Below are 22713 nucleotides of genomic sequence, written 5' to 3' on the forward strand. Positions count from 1 at the left end.
AGACATTCCTATATTACCCAATAAAAAAAAGAGCACGGCCGAGTTCAAAAATGTAATCTGGCGAAAGATGTACTCAGAGACAGAATGGGGTGACGGCAAGCGGGTGTGTTTTTCCCCCTTCTAATTTTGTTCCTCTCTTGTGGACCTACAGATTCATTCATACATTCCCCTTAAAATGCATTCTTAACACGATGTGAGCATTGACAAGTCAGCGTTAAACATTTGAGGCAGAACAAGTATCCAAACGTGTTACCGTACAAACTAATCTACAGAGCCAACAGAGGAAAGCAGAGAGGAGGAAGAGAAGGAGAAGAGTTGGCTTTTATATGCTGACTTTCTCTACCACTTAAGAGAGACTCAAACTGGCCTACAATCACCTTCCCCTCCCCTCCCCACAACAGACACCCTGTGAGGTAGGTGGGGTTGAGAGAGCTGTAACTAGCCCAAGGTCACCCAGCTGGCTTTGTGTGTAGGAGTGGGGAAACAAGTCCAGTTCACCAGATTAGCCCCCGCCGTTCATGTGGAGGAGTTGGGAATCAAACCCGGTTCTCCAGATCAGAGTCCACCGCTCCAAACCACTGCTCTTGACCACTACACCATGCTGACAAAACAGGACTGATCACCCCAATTTCTAATCTTTGCAAGTCTTTTGAATTTTTGCCAGAGGGTACCGGGCACTGCTATCAACAGCTGTGCTCAGCTCAGCAAAGCCTTCTGAAGATGCCACCCTGCAAATCGCTACGATTGGCACTGCCCATTCTCACATGTTCTCTGTTGTGGAACAGCCTCTCTGAGGACGTCAGGAAGGCCGCCAGACGGCTATCATTTTGCAGAATGTGCAAAACAGAACTGTTCCAGTGGGTGTTTTTATAAAGGGATTCAAACTGTAGTATAATGGAACAGCCCAGGTCGCTTTTATAAAGGAATAGGATTGTAGTCTATTGCAACGTTTATTGTACGTATCACTTGGATTTTACTGCATTGCCCTCTACCTTTGTTACCCGCTTTCTTCGTTGTGGTAAGAAGAAGAAGAGTTGGTTTTTATATGCCGACTTTCTCTACTACTTAAGGAAGAATCAAGACGGCTTACAATCACTTCCCTTCCCACAACAGACACCCTGTGAGGTAGGTGGGGCTCAGAGAGCTCTAAGAGAGGTGTGACTAGCCCAAGGTCACCCAGATGGCTTCGTGTGCAGGAGTGGGGAAACCAACCCGGTTCCCCAGATTACCCCCCGCTGCTCATGTGGAGGAGTGGGGAATCAAACCCGGTTCTCCAGATCAGAGTCCACCGCTCCAAACCAACGCTCTTAACCACCACACCACGCTGTATGGTATGTCATCCCTTAGAAAGGTTTTTTTTTTTTGCTTGCATTGTTTTCTAATACTGTGATCCTAGTCCTATCACACCATTGAATGGATGTAATATAATAAATTTTATTTGCAGCCAGTATGCCAGACAAAACAGGTAAAACAGAAACTGACCATACAGAGTAGACGTTTACAACCAAGGCCAACAAAATTAGGAATCACCCAATTTAACATTTTCACAGATTAAGGAAGTACATTAAGGCGACGTAGCTTCATTGCTACCGCACAATATTTTGTGACCTGGGTGGCGATTGGTGAGCTATCTTGCAGCAGAAACCTTTTGGTCTGTTCACCCTCATCACCTGAGCCCATTTCCCTAATTAAAGGGTCAATAATATTGAAGCGGGCTGACTTGTAGAGGGGGCATCTAAAAAATACATGCTCAATAGTTTCCTGCTCCCCTGTGTTATGCGGGCAAGTTGAATGGATGTCTTAATGCCATCTGATTGAATTGTATTCTCTGTTTTGTAATCCGCTTTGAGTCTCAGAGAGAAAGGCAGCCTTACCTACCGAGTCTAACAGACGCAGGGCAAAGTTACACGGCATACACGCAGACGGGCTTCTTCACATTGCGCATCACTCCGCTTACCTAAAGAGGAGATCGGCGTTGGGCAGGAACTGTTCAATGGAGGCAGTGTGGAGGATACGGAAACTCAGGACGGGGGGCGCTGAGGCACCGGTAAAGACCCGGACGATCCCCGCCGGAAAGGACATTGTGAGTTCACCGGTGACCTTGACAAGACAGCTAGGAGGATCACAGAGGAGGAGGAGGAAGATCACAGAGGAGGAAGAGGAGGAGGAAGAGAAAAAAAGGAGGAAAAAGAAGAGGAGGATCACAAAGGAGGAAGAGGAGGAGGAAGAGAAAAAGGAGGAAGAGGAGGAAGAGGAGGAGGAAGAAGAAGAAGAAGGAGGAGGAGGAGGAGGAGGAGTTGGCTTTTATATGCCAACTTTTTCTCCCACTTAAGGAACAATCAAACCAGCTTACAATCACCTTACCTTCCCCTCCCCACAACAGACACCCTGTGAGGTTGGTGGGGCTGAGAGAGCTGTGAATAGCCAGCTGGCGTCATGTGTAGGAGTGGGGAAACAAATCCAGTTCACCAGATTAGTGTCCGCCACGCATGTGGAGTAGTTAATACGACAAGAGCCCTGCCAGATCAAGCTGAAGATCCATCTAATCCAGCATTCCATTTTCCCAGAGCGGCCAGTGAGAGGCCCCAAGAGGTCCCCTGGCAGCGCCACCAAGGCAAATGGGTAGCCCTCTCCCATGTAACTTGAACATAGCAGGTACTCTGCCTCGAAGCATGGAGGTTCCATTTTAGCCTCACAGAAATAGCAACGTCTCTGTGACTCCGTCCCAGCCCCTGGGGTTTATCATCATGTCTCGTGGACCAAATCTCACAATTGGAGTTGTTAAATGAACAGGCTCAGGAATAAGGTTTAACCCCCCTCGGAAGCAACTTTTGTCCGGGTCAATGACACACAGTCTCCCCTCAGCTGCTTCTGTTCTCTCAGGAAGCTCCATCATCGTGGCCAGCCCTGGCATTGAAACTTAGTAAATATGGGGGGTGGGGGGGGATCTTCATTTGTGCCTTGAAAGCAAAGGTGTTGATTAGTCACAATGTAAGAGCGGTAATAGACCTATTAGAATATACGGAACAAAATACAACCCCGATGGCTATGATATTTTTAGATGCTGAGAAAGCGTTTGACAATGTGAATTGGCAGTTTATGATTAAAACATTAGAATTTATGGATTTTGGGGAGAATTTTAAGACTGCCATAAAAAATATATATACCCAACAAACAGCTAATTTATTGATTAATGGAAAGTTATCCTCACAGATTGATATCCAAAAGGGAACGAGGCAAGGTTGTCCTCTTTCCCCTTTGCTGTTTATTTTAGTTTTAGAATTGTTGTTGAAAAAGATTAGACAAACTGATGAAGTAAGTGGTATCCGAATTGGGAGAAATCAATATAAAGTTAAAGCGTATGCAGATGATTTGGTATGTTTTTTGACAGATCCTATTGAACATATTGATAAGTGGAATAAAATTTTGGAGGTTTATGGAAAGCTTTCAGGTTTTAAAATTAATAAAAACAAAACTAAGATATTGGCTAAAAATATGACTCTCTCACAGCAACAAATATTGAACAAAAAGACAGGATTTATGATTGAAAGCAAAATAAAATATTTAGGTAAATGGATATCGTCTAATAATCTTAATCTATTTCAAAATAATTATGCAAAACAATGGCAACAGATAATAAAAGATTTTAAAAGATGGGACAAAATACCATTATCATTATGGGGACGTATTGCAGTAATTAAAATGATGATATTACCTAAGATGCTTTTTTTGTTTCAAAACCTTCCAATACTGAAAGGAGTGCAGATATTTAAAAGATGGAAGAAAGATATATTAAATTTTTTATGGGGTAAAGAAAGACATAGGATAGCATACAATAATCTAGTGGAATTGAAAGAAACAGGAGGGATGGGATTACCAGATTTAAGAATGTATTATCAGGCTGCTTGTTTCACCTGGATAAAAAATTGGGTTCTATTAGAGAATCCGAAATTACTGGAATTCGAGGGATTTAATTTACGTTTCGGGTGGCACGCATATCTTTGGTATGAAAAGGAGAAAGTAAATAAAGAATTTAATTCCCATATTATTAGGGCTGCTTTATTACAAACATGGAAAAAGTACAAAAGATTTTTGGAAAATAAGACCCCTGGATGGATTAATCCAATAGAAGCTTTTATGAAGAGAGGGGTACATTTAAATTTGGATGGTAATATATATAGAGATATTATGGAATGTAAAGATGGGATTTGGATGTTGAAAAGTAGAGAAGAACTGAAAATTAAAGATTGGTTTATGGAATATAAATTGAGGGATTTAATAAGGATAAAATGTTGTGGTTTAACCAACGGAAATCAAAATTTGAAATTATATTAAATCAGGGGAATAAAGGGATGATAGGAAGGGTTTATAAACTATTGATAGAAATGAATTTAGAGCAGGAAAGAATTAAACCAGTGATGGTGAAATGGATGAGAGAGTTAGGGTATAATATAGATTTGGATATATGGGAAAATTTATGGAAGAAGGAATATAAATTTACCATCACTAATGAAATAAGAGAAAACCAATATAAAATGTTTAATGGTATATTACTCCAGTATTGTTGAGTAAAATGAAAAAAGATGGTAAGGATTTATGTTGGAAGTGCGGAATTGAAAAAGGTACATTTATGCATGCTTGGTGGTATTGTAAGAAAATTAGGAAATTCTGGAGATTAATTTTAAAGGAAACTAATCAGTTGATTAATATAAAAATTAAAAAAGATCCTGCTTTTTGTTTATTAGGTATTCCAAAAATGAAGTTAGATAAAGGTGACAGAGTCATATGCCAGTACAGTTTTGCGGCAGCCAGAATTGTAATTGCTAAAAACTGGAAGTAAATAAACCTTCAATCAAAGAATGGAGAGAAAAACTATGGGTCTATATGCGGATGGCTAAACTTACAGATTCTTTACATGCTAAAGATATGAGTGAATTTAAAAAAACATGGTCAAAGGCTGCGCATATTGGGATAAAGTAGCGAAAATGGATTTTACAAGTATTGTTAATGTATTGTAGATTATTGTGCTTTTTAATAATAGATTTTGAAACACTGTCAAAACACCTCTCCGGAAGTCTAAGTGTGATGGGTGCACAGTTAAGGGTGGGTGGTGGTTATCGGGGCACTATATATTTTATAAATGCTATTGTTTTATTGTAATGATAATGGATATAGAAGTGCCCTTTCTGAGACTTTGTATTTTAATGTTTTGGGTTTTTTCTGTATTATGATTTTAGTTTTTATAATTTTTCTTTTTGCGTGTTTCTTTTTTTAATTTTCTTTCACATATACATTGTTATTGTTTATTTTTTGTTATGTTTAAGAAAAAATCAATAAAAATATTTTTTTAAAAAGCAAAGGTGTTAACAAACAAAATCTCTATGTTGCAAACAACAAAGCTGTATATAGAAAAACAGCACGTAGGCTCACAATTACTAACTGTTCTACAAGCACGTCCACATCAACAAATAACCCCAAACAAGCAGCAAAAATAATATCAAGCTCTATATTCATCTATTAACAAATACAAAAGCAAGGAAATAAACTATATTCCACGTTATCGGAAGAAAAATGAGGAAAAGGCAATCCTAAAAAGCAACATTATTGAATATTACCGGCGATACGCTTATGGTTGGATTGTTGCTTTTTAGAATTTTCCTCGTTTTTCTTCCAATACCATGGAATATAGTTTATTTCCTTGCCTTTGTATTTGTTAATAGATGAATATAGAGCTTGATATTATTTTTGCTGCTTGTTTGGGGTTATTGTTGATGGGGACGTGCTCGTAGAACAGTTAGTAATTGTGAGCCTACGTGCTGTTTTGAAAGTAAAGGTGGGCAACTCTAGGAGAATTAAGGCTACCACCCTGCTCGTGTATGAAATTGTATTTTACTGTTTTTGTTTTTATTTATCGTATTTTGGTTTTCTGAATCACCCTGAGACCCAACCTTTGTGCTGTGGAGGGCAGGGTAAAAGTGTAATAAATAAATAAATAAATTACCTGTCCGGGTTTTGACCTTTGAAGTAAGCATGGATATATTCTGTGAAGGCCGTTGCCACGGGCAATGCATCCTGAGAGCCCAGGACCACGGGAGAGGGGCCCCGGGAGATGCCTGCACATGCAGAAAAGAAAGCGAGAAATTTGGGGTGAAGAAAAAAAGAAATAGGACAAAGTTAAATCTAGGCGGCATTTTATAGCATAAAGATCGAATGGGATATATAAAAAGCAGCTCGACTGAAAAAGTGAAAAGAAACTACCAATCTAGAGGCACCTTTGAGACAAACACGATTTATTGTGTCAAAGGTGTTTTGGGAGCCTGCATTGGCTGCATGAAGCGCTGCACCCAGTTGACAGACAGATACACACCCAAAGCTACAAATTTCAGGAAGGGAGTGGTATTGCAAAGAGAGACCAAAATGCCCACTTTCCCAAGGCACAGGTGTGTTATGTTACTTTGCAGAGCACAGATGAAAACAGGGACTTGGAACAGTGACCTTGCTGCAAGTAGGCATCATTCCTCTTTACAGGAATACGTACCTGTGAAGAAGGCAACAGAAACCAGGAAGCTGTAATTGCCTTCCTTGGCAGTTGATGGACAGCTAAAGAGAGTCCTAAGAGTGGCTAAGTGAAAGTGTCACAGCTACAGAGCTCAGCATGCTCCAGAGCGCCATGCTGCATACCCACCTCATAAGGTCGCTGGGAGGGCAAAACGGAAGAGGGGAGAGCAACCTCCGCTGCCCTGAACTCCTTGAAAGAACACATGAACACATGAAGCTGCCTTATACTGAATCAGACCCTTAGTGCATCAAAGTCAGTATTGTCTACTCTGACCGGCAGCTACTCTCCAGGGTCTCCGGCTGAGGTCTTTCCCATCACCTACTTGCCTAGTCCCTTTAACTGGAGATGCCGGGGATTGAACCTGGGACCTTCTGCATGCCAAGCAGAGGCTCTACCACTGAGCCATAGCTCCTCTTCTCTGCTTGAGGATAATGGACTCACATTCCAGCTGTATCTGAAGAAGTGAGCTGTGGCTCATGAAAGCTCATACCCTGCCAGAAATTTTGTTAGCTTCTCAAGGTGCTACTGGACTCTTGCTCTTTTCTACCTCCCCTTAGGTTTGGGCCGCCCACGAATGGCCTACAGCCATGTATTTTGTACTTTGTACACACTGATTAGAAAACCAAAGCGGGGGATCAAAAGAACCAGAGCATTGCCATTTCTAACTGCGTCGACTATTATTGATTTAGCACCCACCCTAGTTCCAGTACGAAAATACATTCGGAGCATCGGCTACTTGCCCTTTAACTGGAGATGCCAAGTACTGAACCTGGGACCTTCCGCATGCCAAGCAGATGCTCTACCACTGAGCCACGGCCCCTCCCCAAGAAGGGCAGGATAGAAATTTATGACAGTCTAGAACAGGAAGAAAGCTGATTCCTTTGAAATATGGTGTTGGGGGAGAGTATTACAGATACCTTGGACCGCAAAAAAGACAAATAAGTGGGTTTCTTTTACTTTATTTGATTTTTATCCCGCCTGTCCCTGCCGAGGGCTCTAGATCAAGTCAAGCCTGAACTGTCCCTAGTGGCCAATTAAATGCCCCAGGAAGCCCAGAAACACAGCGCACACACAGAATCATAGAGTTGGAAGGGACCACCAGGGTCACCTAGTCCAACCCCCTGCACAATGCAAGAATTTCACAACTACCTCCCCCCCCCCACACCCTCAGTGACCCCAACTCCATGCCCAGAAGATCCAAGATGCCCTCCCTCTCGTGATCTGCCTAAGGTCATAGAATCAGCATTGCTGACACATGGCCATCTAGCCTCTGCTTAAAAACCTCCAGGGAAGGAGACCTCACCACCTCCCAAGGAAGCCTGTTCCACTAAGGAACAGCTGTGTTAGAAAATTTTCCTAATGTCTAGACAGAAGCTTTTTTGATTTAATTTCAACCCGTTGGTTCTGGTCCGACCTTCTGGGGCAACAGTAAACAACTCCGAACCCTCCTCTATATGACACCCCTTCAAGTACTTGAAGATGGTTATCATACCCCCTCTCAGTCTTCTCCTCTTCAGGCTAAACATACCCAGCTCCTTCATCCTTTCCTCATAGGACTTGGTCTCCAGACCCCTCACCATCTTTGTTGCCCTCCTCTGGACACATTCCAGCTTGTCTACACCCTTCTTAAATTGTGGTGCCCAAAACTGAACACGATACTCTAGGTGAGGTCTAACCAGAGCAGAGTAAAGCAATACCATCACTTCGCGTGATCTGGACACTAGACCTCTGTTGATGCAACCCAAGATCGCATTTGCCTTTTTTGCTGCCACATCACACTGCTGACTCATGTCAACGCTCCATGTTGGGTACATACCAAGTCCCGGCTGGGTGGCCATGAAGAAGGCTCGTTCCGTCAGGCTGCCGGAGCTCGGGGGGGCTGACAAGGCCCAGAGGGGGGAGGGGCTCAAGGACCGAGGCTGAGGAAAGAGCAAAAGGGACATGGGAGCTTTGTGGGGGGCTTCAGAACACCCACCTCAAAGCAAAGGGGGGGGACACACACAATGAATCCATATGAACGCACACAAGCAGTGTTTAAATTTTTGGCTAGAATGAATGAAATGTCATTTCAAGCGGCTGCAAAGAATTCTTGGAAAACATGCCAGCCATGCCTAAACTACTAGAAGAAGTGTTGGTTTTTATAACCCACTTTTCTCTACTTTGAAGAGTCTCAAACCAGCTTACAATCGCCTTCCCTTCCCCTCCCCACAACAGACACCTTGTGAGGTAGAAGAAGAGTTGGTTTTTATATGCAGACTTTCTCTACCACTTAAGGGAGACTCAAACTGGCTTACAATCCCGTTCCCCTCCCCACAGCAGACACCCTGTGAGGGAGGTGGGACTGAGTGTGGCTAGCCCAAGGTCACCCAGCTGGCTTCGTGTGTAGGGGCGGGAAACAAATCCAGTTCACCAGATTAGCCGCTGCTCATGTGGAGACGTGGGGAATCAAACCCGGTTCTCCAGATCAGAGTCCACTGCTCTTAACCACTACACCACTCTGGCTCTCTAGATAGGTGGGACTGAGAGAGTTGGAAGAGAACTGTGACTAGCCCAAGGTCACCCAGCTGGCTTCACGTGGAGGAACGGGGAATCAAACTCGGTTCTCCAGATTAGACTCCGCTGGTCTTAACCACTACACCACGCTGGCTCTCTAGTGCAGTACAGTATCAGAACAGGCCTTGGGGGAGCTGGGTTCAAATCTCCACTCTGCCGTGAACCTTGCAGTGTAACTTTGGGCCAGTTACACTCTCTCAGCCTAACAGGGTTGTTGCGAGGATAAAACGGTGGGAGGGAGGCCCATGTATACCACCCCTCGATATCTTAGAGGAAGGGGGGGAATCAAAAAACATACCAGATGGATTAATTTAAAATGGACAGGTCGGGGTAATCAAGAGCTGAAGTAGTCAAAGGGATGAAGAAGAAAAAGAAGAAAAGCTGTTTTTTGTATGCCGACTTTTTCTACCACTTAAGGAAGAATCAAACCGGCTTACAATCACCTTCCCTTCCCCTCTCCACAACAGACACCCTGTGAGGTAGGTGGGGCTGAGAGAGTTCGAAGAGAGCTGTGACTAGCCCGAGGTCACCCACCTGGCTTCGTGTGGAGGAGTGGGGAAACCAACCCGGTTCACCAGATTAGAGCCCATTGCTCAAAACCACTGCTCTTAACCACTACACCACGCTGGTTCCTTGTCCTCTTCCCTGACCTGAATCTTCCCCACACCAAATGCCCCCCCCCCCAATCCCATTTGCTTCGTTTGGCTTTTCTCAGATCAGAAACGTCCACAGCCGCCCCAAAACCGTAACTCACCGTGTCGCTACCGACACACACGGCCGACACCGCCGAAGGCCTTTTTGCTCGGCATCGCCGGGGTGGGGCCACCACTGTGGCCAAACTAGGCACAGCTGATGAAGGAAGAGACACTGCGGGTCAAACAAGGGGCATGGCGTTACAACTGCAGCAACCGAAGCAGCTGAGGCTCGCTCAGAGGATTCAAAAACGGAATGACCAAAACACGAACGACCGATCGACGGTAAGGTAGCGAAGCCCAGTGGAGACCCCATGTCACTATCTTTCAGTTGTGGTTCATGCTGTCTTTCATGTGCACAGGAGGGATTTCTCATATACCGCTTTCATGAACAGAATAGAACTTTCTTAGAGATAGAATCACAGAATCATAGAGTTGGAAAGAACCACCAGGGTCATCTAGTCCAAACCCCTGCACAACGCAGGGAAGTCAAAACTAGCTCCCCCCCCACACACACCCAGTGACCCCTACTCCATGGCCAGAAGATGGCCAAGGTGCCCTCCCTCTCATGATCTGCCTAAGGTCATAGAATCAGCATTGCTGACAGATGGCCATCTAGCCTCTGCTTAAAAACGTCCAGGGAAGGAGCGCTTACCACCTCCCGAGGAAGCCCGTTCCACTGAGGAACCGCTCTGTTAGAAAATTTTCCTAATGTCTAGATAGAAACTCTTTTGATTTAATTTCAACCCGTCAGTTCTGGTCCGACCTTCTGGGGCAACAGAAAACAACTCGGCACCCTTCTCTATATGACAGCCCTTCAAGTACTTGAACATGCTTATCACATCCCCTCTCAGTCTTCTCCTCTTCAGGCTAAACATACCCATCTCCTTCATCCTTTCCTCATAGGACTTGGTCTCCAGACCCCCTCGCCATCTTTGTTGCCCTCCTATCTACCGTTTAGAGCCCCCAAACGCCAAAATCATTTAAAAACAGCCTGACCCGTTGTCCTTACTGGGTTCAGACGACACCTCGGGGATACCCGGTGTCCCGCTCTCCGAGTCTCGACACCGCGGGGCCCACGGGGAGGGGCTGGTGGAGTCGCCGCTGCTGGGGGGCGCCGGGGAGGAGGAGGAAGAGGACGCCGAATTGGACGACAGGCAGCTGTCGCGCTCGCAGACCCGCGGGGGGCAGTCCGAGGCCGGGCTGCGAGGCCTGACCCCCCAGGCCCGCCGGTTGCCGACGGCGCCCTCCAAGGAGAACAGGTCAGGAGAGGACGCTTGCGGGCGGCAGGTGGAATTCGTGTGAGTCGCCGCAGGCCAGGCAGAGACCGAATCCGCCCAGTCGGGCTCCGACGCGAAGCAGGGGAGATCCTGGGATGCGGGCTGGGGCAGCCAGGGGTTGGGCCCGTCCTCCACCAGCAGGCCCCTGCGATTGCCACGAAGACTCAAGGAGCTCTTCAAAGACCGCTTGCCGAGGGGGCTCTGGGGGGTGCAGGGCCGCGGGCTCCACAGGCGGGAATCGGGGGAGGGCCCGGTGGCCGGGTGCGACGGAGAGTCCAACCCGGAGTCTTCCACGTTCTCGGGAGACGAGGAGGAAAAGGGGGATGGGCTGGAAGCCAGGAGGTATGATCGGGTGGCTGCAGGGGGAGACGAAAGGAGAGGCGGAGAGTTCAGGACAGAACTGTGCAGATTCACAAGACTCTTGTATAAGGATATACATCTCGTGTAATAAAGCCACTACACTGTCAACAGTTCTTATCGTTTAAGCATTAACAAGTTCCCAATCTACCTAGCCAGCATGGTGTAGTGGTTAAGAGCGGTGGTTTGGAGTGGTAGACTCTGATCCGGAGAACCGGGTTTGATTCCCTACTCCTCCACATGAAGCCAGCTGGGTGACCTTGGGCTAGTCACAGCTCTCTTAGAGCTCTCTCAGCCCCACCTACCTCACAGGGTGTCTGTGGTGGGGAGGGGAAGGGAAGGTGATTGTAAGCCGGTTTGATTCTGCCTTAAGTGGTACAGAAAGTCGGCATATAAAAACCAACTCTTCTTCTTCTACTACTTAGATATTGATCAGCTTTGCTACAGAGTTTTAAGAAAATGTAACGTTTTAATGTACTCTGGTGTCAGTCTTGTGTGCTGAGGAGTACCACTAAGGCCAGAATTAGAAAGCTCATGTTCAAGAGGCACAAACAGCCCCAGAACACAGCAATATCTCTTTGCCAGTTTTCTAAGTGTTGAAAAATGTTTACTAGTGAAGGAATCCTCATTATTTATTTTTTAAAATATTTAATGGTTTTTATCCTTACTCTTTCCCTGACCTGGATAGCCACAGGCTAACCTGATCTCGTCAGATCTCAGAAGCTAAGCAGGGTCAACCCTGGCAAGTGTTTGGATGGGAGACCTCCAAGGAATAATGGGGCCATGACGCAGAGGCAGGCAATGGCAAACCACCTCTGAACGTTTCTTGCCTTGAAAACCCCACCAGGGCTCGCCATAAATAAGATTATTATTTTATTATTTATTAGATTTATATATCCCACCCTATCCCAGCCATGGCCAGGCTCAGGGGAAGGGGTGTCACGTCAATACATACCATAAAATATTCAACTTGAACAGTATTAATTAAAACCATCAATTTGGTTAAAATCCAATTAAAACAAAATCAAAAATCAGATGGCGCATATGTCTGATGTGCGGGGTCTTGGCTAGGGTTGCCAACCTCCAGGTAGTAGCTGGAGATCTCCTGCTATTACAACTGATCTCCAGCCGATAGAGATCAGTTCCCCTGGAGAAAACGGCCGCTTTGGCAATTGGGCTCTATGGCATTGAAGTCCCTCCCCTCCCCAAACCCCGCCCTCCTCAGGCTCCACCCCAAAAACCTCCCACCGGTGCCAAAGAGGGACTCGGCAACCCTAGTCTTGGCCGACTCAAGAGCAGCCAGGCTCCCAAAATTAAAAAGACGGAAAGCACAGAGAAGGGGGCGGTAGGGAGGCTAGGCCTGGTGGAACATCTCGGTTTTACAGGCCCTGCGGAATTGGAAAAGATCCCGCAGGGCCCTGGTCACATCAGAGAGAGAAAGATGTGACTTGAAGGCAAAAAAACCCACAATCCTTATTCTTGAATAGTTCCTTCCCTAAAAACATTGGGGGGGGGGGGGCGTGCAGGACAGATCCATAGCCAAGAGGGCAGCTAAGGAGGACAACATTCAAGAGGACAGACCAGAAGGGAACCTGAGAGATGAGAGGCATCACAGGCAGAAGGGGAAGCCATCAGGGCCAACACCTGTTGCTAACACCTGGAGCTGTGGCTCAGTGGTGCAGCCCCTGCTTTGCATGCAGAAGGTCCCAGGTTCATTCCCCGGCACCTCCACTTATAGGACCACGGGTGTTGGGAAAAGGCCTCCCTCTGCTAGAGACACAGCAGAACTGCTGCCAGTCCGAGGAGACAGTCCTGGAAGAGAAGAACTAGTGGCCTGAATAGGGTTGGCAGGTCCCTCTTTGCCAGCGGCGGGAGGTTTTTGGGGCACAGCCTGAGGAGGGCGGGTTTTAGGGAAAGGAGGGACTTCAATGCCATAGAGTCCAACTGCCAAAGCAGCCATTTTCTCCAGGTGAACTGACCTCTATCGACTGGAGATCAGTTGTAATAGCAGGAGAGTTCCAGCTAGTACCTGGAAGTTGGCAACCCTAGGTCGGACCCTGCAGCAATACAGCTTCCCGGGACTTCTGTTGGTTTCACTCCTGGCTCTACGACTGGAAAAAGCAGCTAAGATCACCACCCGCCACCCCTGGCTCTGATCTACAGCCCTGAGGGCCAAGAGATCCACCAGCCACTGTAGGCTGTGTATCTATTCCTCTTGCTCTTCTGTAAAGAAACAAAATGGCCACGTCACCCACACTTAGACTGGCTAATTTCCTGCCCACTTTACCTGAGAAATCTTCATTTTCAAAAGCAGATTCCAGCGGAGGTCCAAACAAAGCACTGATGGGCAGGGCGTCGGGCTCAGGAACCTGGTCATCACAACTTGAAAAGAGAAAAGGGGGGAAAAAAACTAAAAGATGCACACCTCGGTCCTTTCCAGGGCAGAATCTCCATCCACACTTAAATGTAAATATTCAGGTTCTAACTTTTGTCTATGCCAGACAAGAAGCATGGACTTCTTTGCGATGGCCCTGGAGATCTGGAACACTCCCCCAAGTTATTTTTCTTTTCCCGTTGTTCAAACAGCGGCTCATGTCAGCTTTGTGCCATTGAGCTTTGGGAAGCTGACCGTTTTTCTCTGCTCTTCTGCATACCTGTTATCATTGTGATAGTATTATGGTTTGGGTGTTCAGGTTTGTTTGTGGGGGGTTTTAAAGGGAAGATTTTGCATTTTAATTGATTTACAAAGTTGTTGCTGAAATGTTGGGAAAGGTTTTGCAAAGGCATACGTTAGGATAAATTTAGATAAGATTCAATTTTTTAAAAAAGCATAATTAATAATTGGGAAACAAATGTGTGTTTGCAGCTTTCACACAGAATACAGCGTCCAGAAAAGAATCCAGCTTTTGGGGGTGTGTGTGGGGGGGAATCTCAGCATTTTTAAAGCAAGTTCTTAGTCCTCATGACTAAAAAAATAGCAATACATGTGAACAGTGGCTGACACAATCTTCGAAAGCCACAGAGGGGTAAGGGGGGAGCTCTCTAGCAACTGGAGGGAGGGGAACCAGGAGATGGCCACCTGTTATTTCCTATCCTCTCCCCCACCAGTTACCCTTGTATGAGGCAGTCACCTCCCACCCTTAAACCACGCTCCCTCCAGTTCCAGCCCCACCTTCCTTTGCGCCTGCAGGCACACAACGTCCTCAAACTATCCTGGCCCTCTGAAGTGGTATACATTAAACCGAACGAGAACATAGATGCAGACAGGCAGCAAAAGCTCCTTGTATGAGCCCCCCAGCCAAGCTTCTTATCTCCATGACAACCGGAGCCGGCAGAGGCAGGGCCTTTACAGTGACTGCCCCACAAATGTGGAGCCATCACCTTCCAGAACTTTGGAGAGCGCAGGACTCCACAGAGCCCGCAGGTTTCAAATACTTTTGACTAGAAAGTGTTACATGCAGGGCTTTGGTTGTCCTTGAAAACAAAACAGAGGATCCGGGCCTCGCCGATTACCTGTTTGCCTGGATGGCAAGGCGGGGGGTCTGTGATTTTCCCAGTTTGTCACCTGCAGGGAAATGAGTTGAAATAAACCTCAGGGTGTAAAAGGTTGGCCAGTCCCCTCCTCCCAAGCCCATCTCCATTTGCCCTTCACAGTATCTGGAAAGAGGTCCAAAGTAGAAGCAGAAGCTTCTTCAAGATGCCAGAGGTTACCCAATATGGTGCCCATGGGTACCATGGTGCCTGTCAGTACATCCCTTGATGCCTGCCGAGCTTTTCAGAAAGTGGGTGGCACCACTAGACTCGTAAGTTGGAAGGGACCACCAAGGTCATTTAGTCCAACCCCCTGCACAATGCAGGAAACCCACAACCACCTTCCCCCTACACCCCCATTGACCCCTACTCCATGCCCAGAAGATGGCCAAGATGCCCTCCCTCTCATCATCTGCTTAAGGTCATAGAACCAGCATTGCTGACAGATGACCATCTAGCCTCTGCTTAAAAACCTCCGGGGAAGGAGAGCTTACCACCTCCTGAGGAAGCCTGTTCCACTGAGGAACCGCTCTAACTGTTAAAAAGTTCTTCCTAATGTCTAGACGGAAACTCTTTTGATTTAATTTCAACCTGTTGGTTCTGGGGCAACAGAAAACAACTCAGCACCATCCTCTATGTGACAGCCCTTCAGGTACTTGAACATGGTTATCATTAATGGCCACCCTCATTCAAATGAAAGATTATTCCACTGAAGGATCAGGAGGACTGGTAAACACCTGGCCTTTCCTCAGTCAGTGCATGGTTCAAGCTTTCCTTCAACCCAGGAGGTGTGAGGAGGGAGGTATTCCACTCAGCTCTGCCTCCTGTGGCAGCCATTTTGCTTTAGCTCCGCCTCCTGTGGCAGCCATTTTGTTTTAGCTCTGCCTTCTGTGGCAGCCATTTTGGGGTGGTACTCGGCACACCTTCTCAAGACTACAGATTTGCCCACAGGATCAAAAACCGGGGTGTCAAACATAAGGCCCATGGGCCAGATCCGGCCCCTTGAGAGCTATTATCCGGCCCGCGAGCCAGCTGAGGCAGCCACCCCCCCATTCTCGATCTGGGCTGGCGAGGCATGTCCCGGCCCACCCAAGTGACATTTATGTCATATCCGGCCCTTGTTACAATCGAGTTCAACACCCCTGCTCAAAAAGGTTGGGGACCCCTGGACGACAGAAACGCAAGCGTTCCTTGGCTGAGAGCTCAAAGCGCAGCCGGATGTAGAGGAAGATTGCTGCCTCTTGGGAAAAACCACTGGGGTTTTGCCCTCTCTTGGCTTCTTTTTGCCCCCTCCCTCCCTCCCTGAGCCCCCAATCCCTGCCCTCCCTCACCTGGAGCTGGGGCAGTGCCAGAATCCGTTTCCGCAGCTGCAGAGGTGAGAGTTTTCAAGTGCCCTAGAAGAGGAACAGACGGGAGACGTGCGTCGGGACCCTCCCAGAGGAGCCCAGAACTGATTCCTCATCTGAGGAGTAGCCGGAAGACCTCGGGAAAAGCTCTTCCTCTGAAGGTGACCAGGAGGGTCAGGAGACCCAGATCCTGAGCCCCAGATAACTACAGAGGATCTTCTAGATCAAGATGCCCCAGAAGGGGAACCCATTCTGATTGTGAGCTCTCACGGGGTTCGGAAGCCATCCCAGGTTGGCATTCCCTCTGCCCCACTGGCCCAGGCTCAACCCTGCCTGCCTCTTAGTCGCCGAGACTCTCGGAGACAACAGGAAATGACCCTGGTGTAGGAGCACCACAAGGAAATGACCCTGGTGTAGGAGCAGCACCAAGATTAGGGGAGGGGCTGTGGCTCAGCGGTAGAGCATGTGCTTGGCATGCAGAAGGTCCCAGGTTCAATCCCCAGCATCTCCAGTTAGAAGAAGAAGAGTTGGATTTTATATGCCGGCTTTCTCTACCACTTAAGGAAGACTCAAACCGGCTCACAATCACCTTCCCTTCCCCTCCCCACAACAGGCACATGTGAGGTAGGTGGGGCAGAGAGAGTTCTAACAGAGCTGTAACTTGCCCACGGTCACCCAGCTGGCTTCGTGTGAAGGAGTGGGGAAACAAATCCAGTTCACCAGATTAGCCTCCGCCGCTCATGTGGAGGAGTGGGGAATCAAACCCGGTTTTCCAGATCAGAGTCCACCACTCCAAACCACCACTCTTAACCACTACACCACGCTGGCTCTCCATGCATGCCTTTCCCAACTCTCAGAGGTCGCCTTGCTCTTCCCACACATTTCCATGCATTTTGCCTGCGTTTTCTGAAAGCTGTTTTAGAGAGGATCCAGAAAACGCGGGCGAAACTCACAGAAATGAGCAAGGAGAGCGAGGCGACCTCTGACGGTCAGGAAAGGCATAATCAAAATGAAGCACCGGAGCAGTTGGCGGGGGTGACCGTGGGGAAACAGCCCCGCATAAACGGCCTAACTCAGACCTGATTTCATCTAGCTCAGTCCTTTTTTATTCTGACTGGCAACAGGCTTCCAGGCTGTCGAGCCAAGAAAGGTCTTCCCCATCACCAGTTACTTGAGATCCTTTAGATGAAGCTGGCGAGAGCCGAACCCGGGATCTTTTGCACATGCAAAGCAGGGGCTCTGCTACTGAGCCAGGGCCTCTCTTGAAAAGAATCACTGGGAAAGATATCACATATGTGGCATCTTTCCCCAAGCAGAGTTCAAAAAATGTGTAACTTGGATAAAAATTCTAGTAAATGTTGGTATTGTGATTCGGCTGGCACAGATTTTCTACATATGTGGTGGAGCTGCAGTAGAGCCCAAACATATTGAATGAAAGTGATTGAAATCATATCAAGCGGCCTTGAAATTATTGTTCCAGTAAGACCGGAAACAATTTTATTAAATTATTTTCCAGCTAAATCACAGGATATTCGAGTTATGTTTTTCCATATTTGCTAGAACAAACTTTACGAGATATTGGAAAAGCAATAAATTCCCTGATTAAAATAATTGGCTTGATAAGGTTAAAGAAACTTATGCTTTAATTAAGTTGACGTGTTATAACAATGACAAAAATACGGAAGAACTGGACGCTCGCTGGAATTGAACAATTTCAAGGATGGAAAAACACTACAATGTGCAAACTGCAGAGAGGGAGTGATGTAATAATCATGTGGATTTTAGATAAAATAAGAGTATTGCTTGGTTCACTGTTATGGGTATTTTAGTTATATTAGCGACACGGTTTTAGTTTCTTTTCAATAATTTCTTTTATTGTTATACTCTCATTTTCTCTTAATAATTTTTTGTAAAGAATAACCATTTTCTATTTTTTTAAAAAGAATCACTGGGAGCGAGGACACGGGAACGGCTCTCCACCTTATTCTTGCTTCTGAAACATTCATCCCAAGAGGAACGCCAAAGCATTCGATGCAGCCCAACATTGCTGCCCCGATCCCATTTCACCCCCTCATCTGTGGGATGCCCATTTCCATCCTTCCCACACATATCTACAGTAATAAAATCTGGGGTGGGATGAGTCACTTACTAGATGAATGCCTTTTCATGGTGCACTGTGGAAGGGAAAAAGGAAAGGGAGTTAGAAAAAAGGGACAATCCCACACATGCATTCACCTGCCCAGAATGATCAAGCTTTTCTCTCCCTGTTCCTCCCTCCATCTCCAGGGCTGTCATAATGCATGGGCACGCCGGGTAGTTTCCTGGGGGCCCCACGAGCATAGGGCTCACATACTAATCTATGTATGTTGTGACTTGCTGTCAATGAATAAATAAATACTATACTAAACTATAAATATTTGCTATTGGAAAATGCATATTTAGCATGTGTTTTACTAAAGATAATGAACAATGTTAATGTTAATTTGGGTTTGTATTAAGAATAAATACTTTTTTATATAAATTTTTATAACACACAACTAAACAATACCATAATAAGAAAAAATTACAATAAAAAGAAAAACAAACTATATTAAAAAAATACACAAGTGTATCTTTATATACTAATTATTTCATATTTAACAAACCATTAAATTAAAAAAAGATACCCCTCCCTCCACCCACCTCAAAAAAGTGACCCTTCACCCGACTTCCGAAGAAGTGTCTAAACAGTTTTTATTGTAAACTTATCAACAATATAATATAAAATTATTAAAACTAATTTTATAACTCGCTAAATAATATTGTAAAATCCATTTTTGCCATTTTATTCCAATATGAGGCGGCCTTAAACCATATTTTTTTAAATTCTTCCATATCATTTCCATGTAGGAATTCTGTTAATTTGGCCATCTTCATATACATCCATAACTTCTCTCTCCAGACAGCAATTGAAGGTTTATGTACCTGCTTCCAAACTTTAGCTATTACAATTCTTGCAGCAGCAAAACTATATTGGCAAACAACCCTATCACTATTAGTCATATTTTTTGTGGAATTCCCAATAAACAAAAAGCCGGCTTCCTTTTAACTCTACCATTAATCAAATTATTAGTTTCCCTGAGTACTTTTTTCCAAAAAATTTTAATTTTTTAGCATACCCACCTTACATGCATATATGTACCTCTTTCCTTTCCACATTTCCAACATAAATCTATGCCTCCTCTATCCATTTTTGATATAGTCACAGGGGTTATATGCCATCTATAAAACATTTTATACAGGTTTTCTCTAATTTCATTGGTTATTGTAAATTTAAATTCTCTCTTCCATAAATTTCCCCATGTTTCCAGTTCAATATTAAACCCTAAATCCTTCATCCAATTTATCATAACTGGTTTAATTCTTTCTTGTTCTAAATTAATTTCAATTAATAATTTATACATTCTTCCTATCAATCCCTTATTTCCTTTTATTAATATTTTTCTAATTCAGACTTATTTTTATTAAATCCAAGCTGATTATCTTTATTAAATATATCTTTTAATCTATAATACAAAAACCAATCCTTTACATCAAGTTCTTCTCTACTTCTTAAAGCCCATTTTCCCTCTTCCCATTCAATAAGGTTTCTATATCTATCCATATTTAAATTTAAATGTATCCCTCTTCTCATATATGCTTCTACTGGAATTAACCCATCCTGGGGGGGGGGGTCTTATTTTCCAAAATCCTTCTGTATTTTTTCCAGATTTGAAATAATCCAGCCCTGACAATATGAATGTTAAATTCTTTATTTACCCTTTCCTTGTCATACCATAAGTATGCATGCCATCCAAAACATAAGTTATAACCCTCTAATTCTAGTATTTTGGCTTTTTCTAACATAATCCAAGTCTTTAACCAAACAAAACAAGATGCCTCATAGTACATTTTTAAATATGGTAACCCTAAACCTCCTGTTTCTCTTAGTTGGATCAAATGATTATATGCTATTCTATGTTTTTCTTTACCCCATAAAAAAATTAAAATATCTTTTTTCTAAATCTTAAATATTTTAGTTCCTTTTATAATTGGCAAGTTTTGAAATTAAAAAAGCATCTTGGGTAAGACCATCATTTTAATTAACGAAATTCTACCCCACAACAATAAAGGATTTCCCCCCCAATTTTTTAAATCTACGGTAATTTGCTGCCATAACTTAGTATAGTTATTTTTAAACAGATTAAGATTATTTGAAGTTATCCAGATACCCAAATATTTTATTTTATGTTCAATAGAGAAACCTATACATTTTGATAACTCTTGCTGCTGCAAAAATGTCATATTCTTAACCAATAATTTTGTTTTATTTTTGTTTATTTTAAAACCTGCAAGTTTCCCATAAACCTCAACCATTTTGTTCCAATGTAAAATTTGACTCATAGGGTTAGTTAAAAAACAAACTAAATCATCCGCATATGCTTTAACCTTAAAATGATTTCTCCAAATCTTACAACCTATAATATCTATATTATTTCTAATCTTTTTCAATAAAACTTCTAACACTATAATAAACAATAAAGGTGACAAAGGATAAAAAACTTACAATCCCAATATGAATTTTTAATAACCTCAGAATTAGAAAAAAAAAGTTTAATAGGCAAAAAAAATTTGAACATGCATTGAAACGCTCACAAGTCATAAAAGTCCATACATGGAACAGAAAGTCTTATCCAGCCGTCCGTACATACTAGGAAGGTACACTCCTTCAACTTCTGAATGAAGCTACAAGCACACGGAAGAATTTAAAGCTTGAAAAAATATCTATGAAATGGGAATTTACCGGAAGCCCATCGCGGGATATTCTTGCTCCGTTGCTTTCTGTTCCATGTATGGACTTTTATGACTTGTGAGCGTTTCAACCCCTTTGTACTTCTTAACGTTTTGCATTCTATATTTATTGTACATTTTGGACCTTTGTTCCCTTGTTCTTATCAACTGCGGTTGTCTCTTTTGAGGTCTTTTCCTCATAATATATTTTCTATCAGCATAATCCAGTTGTGATATTTAATTGCCTTCATATTGGCGTGTTTTTACTTGTGCTTGGTTTTTGAATCCACTCTCCCTGTTTAAGCACTAGTAGCCACTTTTTTGATTAACTACCTGGAGGCTGGCAACCCTACCCCTTTCCCAGTCTCTTACCCCCACGCTAGGCGGCAGGATGAGGTTGCCAACAGAGGCCTTGAGCTGTTCCACCGCGGCCGAGGCTGCCGCGCTGTTGGTTCTCTCGCGCGGCTGCACGGGCTTGATGCGGATGTAGAACTTGTGCGGCTCATCATCATCATAATCCGAATCGCTGGACGAGCAGAAGTGGTTTCCGTGCTCGCGTGATACGGAGAGTCAAGGGCAAACCTCCCCAGCTCCTGGATAGACCTGAGAGAGGACTGCGGGAAGCTGGGAAAAGCTGGCCGCCTTTGCAGACTCAACAGAGAGCTTTTCGTGCTCACCGCACGGCTCTCAAGCCGGACAGTGTGTTTTCAGTGACGTTGCAGCTGGCCTTCTGCTATCAGGGGCAAGATTCTCGTGAGATGGAGCCAGGCAACCCTTTCACTCCTTTACCATTTGGCCCAGGGGTTCCCAAAGTGGGCAGTACTTCCCCCTGGGGGCAGTGGGATTACCTAAGGGGGCACTAAGAGGCAAGGGGGCAGCAGGGGGGCCCTAGAGGTGGGCTCCTTCAACTGTGTTGTCCGCTAATTTACAATAGATCCAGCTATGGCACCATGCCGGGAAATTTGGTGGAAACCATCAGATTTCCCCCCCTAAAAAAAAAACGTTGAAGAGCTGGTGCCACTGGATCAAATTCATCAGTTTTGTTGAATAAATTTCAACTGAAACGTTTTAATTTTATTTTGAATAAATGTGCAATTAATCGTTACTGTTCTGAAATTTTATTGCTATTATCTTCTTCAGTGCATCATGCAAACCCCTATTTTGAACAATGCTTTTTATAGGATAGGGTAGGGGGCGCTGGGGTTGAGTCTGTGGAATCAAGGGTGGGTGGGTGGCCCAAAACGTTTGGGAACCACTGTTTTAGCCCAAGAGGTGTCTCCGTCCCATAGGGAAAGACCTCCAAAGCCCTGATCTTCAACCTTCTTGCTCCAAATTGCCCACATCCCTCCAAGAAACAGGGAAGCAGAGCAAGCGATCGTACTTCCAACCTCCTGTTCGAAACTGCTCAGCCCCCAAACTGCACTCCAGAATAATGGAGGGGGGGGACAAACTCTGAAAAGATTTCCTGTTCCCAGCCTGAATTACTTTGCCTCATTATTCACTTGAAGAAACAAAGGCAACCCCACCTCTCCCCAACGTCCCCGTTCTCAACCCATCTGGCTCCAGGAAAGAGGTCTGACCGTCAC

The 22713-nt window shown here is 44.9% G+C and overlaps 1 protein-coding gene across 1 annotated transcript in view; it reads right to left on the reverse strand.

Annotated features, from left to right (window-relative positions):
* FCHO1 (FCH and mu domain containing endocytic adaptor 1) overlaps window positions 1-22713 on the reverse strand; it is a 70475-nt gene that overhangs the window by 6250 nt on the left and 41512 nt on the right. The window contains 10 exon segments of the mRNA XM_056844677.1: window positions 1958-2113; window positions 6002-6113; window positions 8376-8478; window positions 9867-9979; window positions 10817-11440; window positions 13729-13823; window positions 14955-15006; window positions 16304-16366; window positions 18468-18492; window positions 21500-21688. Coding sequence (XP_056700655.1) covers window positions 1958-2113; window positions 6002-6113; window positions 8376-8478; window positions 9867-9979; window positions 10817-11440; window positions 13729-13823; window positions 14955-15006; window positions 16304-16366; window positions 18468-18492; window positions 21500-21688 — 1532 coding nt within the window.

Source organism: Euleptes europaea, chromosome 2, assembly GCF_029931775.1.
Source record: "Euleptes europaea isolate rEulEur1 chromosome 2, rEulEur1.hap1, whole genome shotgun sequence".
In the NCBI taxonomy this organism is placed as follows: Eukaryota; Metazoa; Chordata; class Lepidosauria; order Squamata; family Sphaerodactylidae; genus Euleptes; species Euleptes europaea.